At 34.1% G+C, this 10,230-nt stretch overlaps 1 protein-coding gene across 1 annotated transcript; it reads right to left on the reverse strand.

Annotated features, from left to right (window-relative positions):
* Positions 1-1,666: 1,666 nt before the first annotated feature.
* Positions 1,667-9,518, reverse strand: LOC117333777. The gene is made up of 4 exons (XM_033893201.1): positions 9,374-9,518; positions 8,162-8,407; positions 3,007-3,195; positions 1,667-2,303 (listed from the first exon to the last, which is right to left on the reverse strand). Exons 1-4 carry the CDS (start codon positions 9,504-9,506, stop codon positions 2,104-2,106), a joined length of 768 nt encoding a protein of 255 aa, XP_033749092.1. The 5' UTR covers positions 9,507-9,518; the 3' UTR covers positions 1,667-2,103.
* Positions 9,519-10,230: the final 712 nt, after the last annotated feature.

The raw sequence follows: 10,230 nt of genomic DNA on the forward strand, positions 1-10,230 counted from the left end.
ATAATTATAAACATACATCCTCCTCACACCCAACATCTTGGATTTGCTTGGCTAATGAAATCAGGGGGAAATGTATCTTCGATTTTAAGTTTCGTCGATATAATTGTTGAGAGTACCGTATTATCTACGAAATTGACTAGGTCATTAGTTGCTAAATTGAACGGGGAGGTTAAAGGCAAAGCAGATAAAGCCATTAGGGCGATAGTAGGGATGGCACCAACATATTCTATATGCCGTATCATGCACAGATATGATAAAATATCCAGTGAAAATTATCCATTTTGATGTACTTATCATACATAATATGCGCCTCATTATCATTCATTTACTTAAGAAATAATTAACGATGATTCGTGTATTATTTCTATTCTACCATGTACTGTTTAGTTCTTAGATCGACTTCTTTCTAATAGAAAAACAGCAAAGAAACCCCGAGAAAACCTTGTGATTTATTTCTTGAGTATTACATTATTTGTTGATGAAATATACAGGCAATACAGTACTACGATCAAGAGCATCTTTCATATGGCATTGATTTTGAAAATTAAAAAAAGGAAGAAAAAAAAAGTGTGCCCCCGTAGGATTCGAACTCGCGTCGTGATAAAAATTAATGAAAGACTAACCCATTAGCCCACTAGGCTATGATGACCTTAAATAAAACGGGTGAATATTAGATATATAAAATTGTTACAGCCGTGACTCCCGGCATTGTATTACTACTACTATTACTGTATACACTATTGGCACGAGCGTGTATTATTGGAAAATAATACATGGTTTTAAACCAATCAAAACTGGCGTTGCATAGCAAACATGGTAGAATAGTGCATAATCAAGCTACGCGCCAATCGACAAAAATGGAGATCAATAAAACAATGAATACGTGTATATTAAACAATAAGTATGACAATGACCATCAAATACACAATAATAAAAGGAAAATAATGTGAAAGTATTTATAGATATATGTCAACTGTTTTAAAAGCTAGATGGACGGCACAGACAAGATAACTTCCAATACATACATTCTATGATATTACCCGTTTCCCTAGCTTTGGTTTCCTCGTCAGTTTATTGTTTACCTGACTAGGGAGGCAAATTGTATTAATAATGTCTTCGTGATATTAATAACATACTAATTGGTTTCAATTATAATTAAGATATATAAAGCATCTGATTATCATTTACGGTAATGGAAACAATACCCTAACACAATATTTAGATAAATATTCGGACAACATATGATATACTGTACATGTATATGATATCATATTTAAAAATTCATCTGAAGAAATGCTAACATAGAATTAGTTGAAGTTAAAAATATGTATCGATCATACACGAAATCCTTTTAAAAAGTATTATTCATAATAAGAGAATATATTTAATGGAATAATTTACCTTCAGATCAAGTGAAATAGTCTATTAATATTAGTACTGCGTGAATAAGCGCTCGCGGCGAGGTATCAGGCATCGTGGATTTTTCCACATTTGTTAACCAGCATTACTGGTCGTTGAAGAAACAAAAAATAATCTGATAATGCAATTTTGCGTTCGTGTTTAAGTAATCGCTGTCTCGTTCTTAAAGGTGACATTAACATGAGTGTCGTAAAGCACTACATCACCGACGGTGTATATTCGGATTGTCACAAAATGCATTAAATGGCACCAACTATAAAAAAAAAATACATACATAAATGAATAACATGATTCTTTTTAAACAACAACAAACAAAAATGTTGCAGCGTCCTTGAATTGATCGCTTATCATATTATTATAAAATATCAAATGTAGACAGAGCACGATTAGGATTTCATAGAATATTTATCCACTTCGAATTTATAAGAGAAAATAAGAAGTCCAACCGTATAAAGGGAGGTAATCCCGTAAAGTATGTAAACATTGTACACAATATACAGACGCCTAATGTTGTTTTCACAATATCACAACTTCTCCTCTGTTCTCTTAGGTTTATTGGCAGTGGAACGATCCACGTCATTGTGAGTAATTATCGCCGCATGCAAATGAAACAAGTGAAGACATTCGAATATCCATTTATATTGCGGTCATATGGCTCGATTCTGAAAAGCAAATGATTCCTGTCTAGTGACCGCATATTGAATATAGCTTGTCCGCACAATCGACACTGGCTAACCCTGCTTCTGTCAACATAACACAGTGTCCCTGGTCTGGATTTGGATTATCAGGGGCCCAGAGGATATCATCTATTTCATCTGTTCCACCATCATGCATCCATGTCGGTGAATTGTAACGTCCGGAAACGTAGAAGTTGTAGTTGTTCTCTGAAATGAAATGATTTCTACACTTTGTAAATACAAACTTTGTTTTGTTTTTGTTTTGTTTTTTTACATCTCATGAGAACCATATTTCATGAATATTTACAATAATTGCGAAATAAGTATATCAACTAATATTAATCACTCGTGTTGGCCCCAGGTTACACAATACCTTTTCCCATTCGATCGGCGAATCGAAACCCGACCGTCTAGGTGAATGGCAAGTGTACATGTCACCACAGTGCCACTCGACCACATATCGTTATTCATTCTTGTTGACCCGGATGGAAGAGCAAGAAGGGTATGAATTTCAGAAGTGACCCTATACCATTTCACACCCGATTGGAGACCCGCGTTACCATTGCGCCATCCATCCATAACTTTTTTTATGTATATAAAACAATGATTATATGTTTGGTACGATGCTGATACCGGCAATGCAAAAACAAAAGATATGTATTTACATTATCGCTACGTGGGACCCATTAGATAGCAAAAATACCATAAATAATATATGATTTAGTGACACATATGACACCAGTATGGCCGTGAATCCTTATTATTTAAAACTGTCTAACAGGTAAATCAATATTATTTTCAGTTTTCCGATAAACAAGGGGTAAAGTTAATAAAAAATAATTGTACATATTAATCTGCCTTTAATGGATTACTGGATAGGTTTGTAACGAAATCGATACATCCCACTTACTGAGTACATTGTTTCCAGCGATGATGGTTGTCAGACTTGCCATTTTTAATTCCGAGTCGATCCTGAACAAGCGTGTGTATTGTGCTCTACACGTTGCGGATGCGCTGACTTGGTCCTTTCTTACCTCGATGACGCTGTACAGGAAAGCACCTCCCTGTTCCTCCCTATAACCGTAGGAGTCGAGAAGACCTGAAGATGGTCAAATTAACGTTTGGTGACGAACAGAAACTTTAAGACATTAATATCTAGCAAGGTACTTTTCATCAAAAAGATTGCTACCATCCCCCTGATCGGACGTGAAAGGTCACAGGCAAACCTGTCCGACCACGCGGTATTCCGGTTTTTTCCCACAATATTAAGACCTGTTGCTTGATTAGATTTTTTTCTTTTATCGGATAATCTGTTATCTACTGTCAATAGCTCAGGTATAGAATCTGGATATAGGTCAGACCACTAATTTCCAACAGTTAACTTAAAATTTAATGAATTCAGACGGGGAAAGGGGCTTTAGAAATTTAACAAATCCTAACTTTACAATGAAGAACATTTACAACTAGTTAAAAAACTATTTTGGATATAAAAACTCAATATTGTCTTCCATTGTACAACCTTAACAGTATTACTAACATTCCTGATACAGATTTAGAGTACGCAATTAATGAGGGGGAAAACAATATCCTATTCATCATAGAGAAAGAAACAACAAACTCAGATTGAAAACAACCTAAGTCAAGCCATACAAGATATTGAAGAGCAGGACCAGGTAGATGCTGAAGATCTAGAAAGAAAGAAAAAGGAATTAGAAAATATCAGCCTCAAAAGATTAAGGGCAGTTTTGTTAGGTCCAGGGCAAAATGGCAAGAAAAAGGAGAAAAACCATCAAGTTAAGTTTTAATTTAGAAAAAAAGGAATTTCACTTCCAAAATATTATCAAAAATTGAGAAAGAGAATAATGTAGTTATTACGGAGCAGGGTGATATTCTTGATTGGTTTTGTTTGGTTTATTTTGTTTAATGTCCTATTAACAGCTAAGGTCATTTAAGGACGGCCTCCTGTGCGTGCGACATGTATGCGTGTGGCGAGTGCGTATGTGTGTTTTGGGAGGCTGCGGTATGTTCATGCTAAGTCTCCTTGTGATAGGCCGGAACGTTTGCCGATTTATAGTGCTACCTCACTGAAGCATACTGCCGAAGACACACAGCAGGACACCCCACCCGGTCACATTATACTGACAACGGGCGAACCAGTCGTCCCACTACCACAATGCTGAGCGCTAAGCAGGAGTAGCAACTACCATTTTTAAAGACTCTGGTATGTCTCGGCTAGGGGACAGAACCCAAAGCCTTCCTCACAGCGGCGAACGTTCAACTAAAGGCCAGAAGCGAGGCATTGTCAAGGGAGACATTAGGAAGAAGAAAGTTGTGCAGAAAGAGGAGAAAAGATAAGATCCCAAATTTAGTCGCCTCTTTTATGAAAAATTATATAAAGACAATGGAACAATTGAAGATGTAAATTTGATGGATTTCTTAGATACTGAAAGTGTAAGAAAATTAGATCATGGTGATTATGAAAGCTTAGAAGGCATTATTTATATTGATGAGGCAGCAAAAAGTTTGAAGAACATGAAAAATAATAAGAGCCCTGGTTCAGATGGCTTCACTATGGAATTTTTAGGTGTTTTTGGAAATATCAAGGTGGTTTTATTGTTAGGTCTATACATTTAGGATATAAGAAAGGTATGTTAACACCTACACAAAAACAAGGTATAATTACTTGAATTCCTAAGGGGGATAAACCTGGCGACCTATAACATTATTAAATAAAGTCTATAAAATTGCCTCTGGATCTATAGCAAATAGAATTAGAAAAGTTTTAGATAAACTAATTAGTGACGATGAAACATGTTCTTTCTGGCCGATTTATTGAGAAAACACCAGATTAGTTTATGATGTTATGCAGTATGATGAGGAAAACAATATTCCAGGAACGTTATTAATGATAGATTTCGAAAAAGCTTTTGATTCTGTATCCTTGAGGTGTATTGATAAGGTTTTCAAATTTTTCAATTTTGGTCCTGATATACAAAACTGGGTAAAGGTACTGCACAATTATGTAAATGCTACTATAAATCAAGGGGCAATTTGTCATCTTTCCTAAATATTAGAAGAGGCTGTCATCAAGGGGATCCAATTGCTCCATATATCTTTGTTCTTTGTGTAGCAATTTTGAGTATTAGACTAATCAATAACAGTAGAATTAAAGGCATAAATGTTAGTAACACTACAATCCTAATTTCACAGTATGATGACGATACCTCTCTGGTATTAGATGGTTCGGAAAATTCTTTAAAGGAGTGCATTTTTTTAATTGAATACATTTGCAAAAATGTCTGGTTTGAAATTAAATATAAACAAAGCACAGGTGATTTGGATAGGGAGTAAAATATATAGTGAAGATACTTTTCTGCCCGAGTTAAAATTAAAAAGTGGAAATTTCAATATTTCACTCGCAAAAAATGTAATAAATATATAAATATAATCTTGAATGATATCCATTTTTTGGTAAAATTGAAATCATATTTTCAAAATGTTGATGATTTCTAGTCATAGTAAATGTCATTACTATTTTTATCTTTGAAAAATCAGAAAAACAATCTTTATTGGTTATGCTTTTCAGATAAGCAAATAAAGCTAGGCAAACTTCGTTGTGCTTTCACCGCATGTCAGCTTTTATTTGCTATTGATTCGCAAATAAAACATTTATATGTATCTGACAATTGTGTTCATGCATGCACTTTTTGTGAAGCGCTTAAAAAATTGTATTTTCATTTCATTTCAGAAAAGAGATTCATTATCAATGAAATAAAATAAGCAATAGATCAATGTCACAAACAGACAACACATCACATGTCAATGCCTGTTGATCTGTTTGAATAAAGAATCCAAGGTACAGAAAATGTCTCCCCTGATATTACATATAGGATGGGATGGTACGGATATGCTTCATACAAATGTTATATACCGTACATGACAGATAATGTCAACAAGAGGATTGGGTGTGTAATCAGCTTTGACAGTGCTAATCACACGACGTGTGCGTTTTTGTGTATTTTTTGCAAATTGTAATGTTTGATTAAATATTCATTAAACAAACATTGCTATGATATGAAATCTTTTGTTGCATATATTTCTTTGTCCCATCATGCTATCGAACATATATCCGCTTAACAAACGATAGATTTCTGTCATCAAGGGGATCCAATTGCTCCATATATCTTTGTTCTTTGTGTAGCAATTTTGAGTATTAGACTAATCAATAACAGTAGAATTAAAGGCATAAATGTTAGTAACACTACAATCCTAATTTCACAGTATGATGACGATACCTCTTTAGTATTAGATGGTTCGGAAAATTCTTTAAAGGAGTGCATTTTTGAATTGAATACCTTTGCAAAAATGTCTGGTTTGAAATTAAATATAGACAAAGCAAATGTGATTTGGATAGGGAGTCAAATATATAGTGAAGATACTTTTCTGCCGGAGTTAAAATTAAAATGTGGAAATTTCAATATTTCACTTGTAAAAAATGTAATAAATATATAAATATAATCTTGAATGATATCCATTTTTTGGTAAAATTGAAATCATATTTTCAAAATGTTGATGATTTCTAGTCATAGTAAATGTCATTACTATTTTTATCTTTGAAAAATCAGAAAAACAATCTTTATTGGTTATGCTTTTCAGATAAGCAAATAAAGCTAGGCAAACTTCGTTGTGCTTTCACCGCATGTCAGCTTTTATTTGCTATTGATTCGCAAATAAAACATTTACATGTATCTGACAATTGTGTTCATGCATGCACTTTTTGTGAAGCACTTAAAAAATTGTATTTTCATTTCATTTCAGAAAAGAGATTCATTATCAATGAAATAAAATAAGCAATAGATCAATGTCACAAACAGACAACACATCACATTTCAATGCCTGTTGATCTGTTTGAATAAAGAATCCAAGGTACAGAAAATGTCTCCCCTGATATTACATATAGGATGGGATGGTACGGATATGCTTCATACAAATGTTATACACCGTACATGACAGATCTGCATTCATCCCGATAATGTCAACAAGAGGATTGGGTGTGTAATCAGCTTTGACAGTGCTAATCACACGACGTGTGCGTTTTTGTGTATTTTTTGCAAATTGTAATGTTTGATTAAATATTCATTAAACAAACATTGCTATGATATGAAATCTTTTGTTGCATATATTTCTTTGTCCCATCATGCTATCGAACATATATCCGCTTAACAAACGATATATTTTGGTCATCCATGCCATTGTATATATCCGAAACACGGTTAAGTCGGACCACCGGATAAGTCGAATATTCTACTTGGTCCTGCAAACTTGAATAATTCACCTCTGTTTTACTGTATCTCAAAGGCCAAAAATGTCAAAATCTAGGTCAATGTGACCTAATCTTGATTCACGACACATCGTTTTACCCAAGTGAGTGTACACCCAAAGTTACTCCAACGATATTGAGGATAACGCGGCGAGAAACCTATGTACAATGTGCGGAATGTCAAATGACCATATCTTGGATTTTGATAATATCAAACATCTAAATTGCATCCACATATTTAACGGTGCAAGACTTGGTCAGGAATCCTTTATCAAATCTACGTAAATAACAATCAAAGACCCAAAATCATGATTGTTTACATGTCCAGGCTTCTTTCCGGCAAACTCTCGGATTGAAATTGGCAAATGAAAAGAAACGAAAATTCTTTTCTTCGTACCTGATTTTTGTTCCGCTTGATACAAAAATCCAATATTTTTAACAACCTTATTGTCTTGAAGCGGTAGAATGATGTAACAAAGTGCATTGTGTTAAAGCATTATTGGTGTGGATTGCTGATTGGATAAATGACATAGAAAATACCGAAACTATATCAGAACGCATCGTTGTCATCACGTTTAGACTAATAAATAATGACATTGTCTTTTCCCCGCCCCGTCAGGGTGGAACTTGCGCAGTGTCAAATAGGGTTCGGTTGCTAAAGGACAAGACACCAGACATTACAGTTTCTTTACCATCAACAACAAACTCTTTCTAAGAAAATAAATCATTAAAGAGATTGTCTTACCTTGGTTGATGAAAACTGCTTCATTAGAAGATAGTTTTCCCGGATTGACGATCCACGCGCTGAACCCTTTACACCAATTGATCCCGTTATCAGTCTCATAGGAGAATGCTATGCACGTGACGTAATCGCGACACGTGAATGCACAATCTTTCAAAGTTGATACCGACATCGCAGGAACTACGGTATGGGAGGCAATCATTTCTTCAGATAACGCTGCAGACTTCCTGGCAAACATGCTGTGACCATCTTCGTAAAATAGAAGAGGGATGTGATTGTAAAGAAATGTTATCAATAGAATATGATAAAAATAATGAACATTACAATAATGAACAATACAATAATGAACAATACAACAATGAACAATACAATAATGAACAATACAATAATGAACAATACAACAATGAACAATACAACAATGAACAATACAATAATGAACAATACAACAATGAACATTACAACAATGAACAATACAACAATGAACAATACAACAATGAACAATACAACAATGAACAATACAATACAATATCAGGCATTATAATACAATACAACACAATATATTTTTATGTTGGATGCTAATATTACAAGTATGATATACATTACATTAAAAGTCATAAAGAATAATAATTGCATTTCACTATATTGAAATTCAGGCAGTTTGGAATATAAATAAAAAACAAAATAGTAAAACATCTATTTTTGTAGACATGTAAAACAAGATCTTCTAAGATGCATAAGATATGATACGGAAGGTAAGAAAAGTCAAATGGCATCACTTCTAATAAAAGAATAAAATTAGTCACACGAGTTTTATTCTAAAAACATTTGGGCAAAACTTAGATTTGCTTCTCTAGATCAAAGTAGCCTAATACAGAATGTATCAAAATCAAACTCATAATTTATCATTTTTAAATGGCGGCCGTCTTCTACCAATTCTGATTAACATGAAATACATTTCATTTTCGTTCCAACGAAAGAGAGGGCGGAAAAACCGTTCAGTATAACTATACGCTCCTTACTGGCAAATATGTCGTGTGTTCCACCTCGAGGACGAAAATGCTGAACAGTACTCGTAATGGAACGCGCCGTTCAAACAAAACCGGTTCACGTGGTTATAGTTTCTAACCGTGCTACTTGAATTCAAGATGACGGAACTGTGATGCTTTATTCGTGTAAGACTAAATACACAAAATAAACAAGGAATGTGAATCTTACTGTTAATTCCGCGTTCCTGACACCCACCGACGTCAAATCTTAGGACTGGATAGCCGTACCAGGACGCAGGTTTAATGCGCAGGGATATGACCTCGATGTTTGGGGAAATGGTAGACGTCACCGGCGTGTTCATGTCGGAATTGCCATTGAATAACTACAAAAATAGGTAGTAAGTAAGAATATCTAATAAAATATTTTTAGTTACACGGCATCACATCAGATATATCAGGACTGGGAGCCTTGTGTTTATCTCTTTTATAATTTGCCGTCTGTGAAAAATACCAACGGTGCTAATATGACAACGCAAGAAATAGTCACTTCCTGAGATGCTACGCTGTTCATGAAAAGGTATTTTTATTCCAGACTTTCAGTTTTATTTGTCAAATAGTTTTCAAATTGTAAGAGATTGTCGTCTCTAGAATAAAATACAATTACAAAATACAAGCTTTTCTTTTCTATTTAGACTATTTGAATCATAGATGTAAAACTCTGTTTGAAAATATAATTTGTCTCTTTTATAATATGTCGTTTGTGGATTTATAACTTAATTAGCTTTATGCTTTCAATTTGATCACGGAAATGCTGCGGCTTAGATATGTTAAATTAAGATATTTAATTTGTAATAAAACTTTAAATTATAATGTATATTAAAAAGCATTTGTGGAGGGATAACCTATATTTTGTATATTTACCATATGAACCTATATTTTGTATATTTACCTGTGGCGAATCATTCTGTGACGTCACACTGTCCCACGTGTCACCATCTATACTGTACTGTAGGTAGAAGGTTTTCACCCACCTGCTGTCGATCGCATATCGTCCCTGTATTGTTACTGATTCAACAGTTGTCACCT

The sequence above is a fragment of the Pecten maximus genome, chromosome 8 (assembly GCF_902652985.1).
Source record: "Pecten maximus chromosome 8, xPecMax1.1, whole genome shotgun sequence".
Classification (NCBI taxonomy): Eukaryota; Metazoa; Mollusca; class Bivalvia; order Pectinida; family Pectinidae; genus Pecten; species Pecten maximus.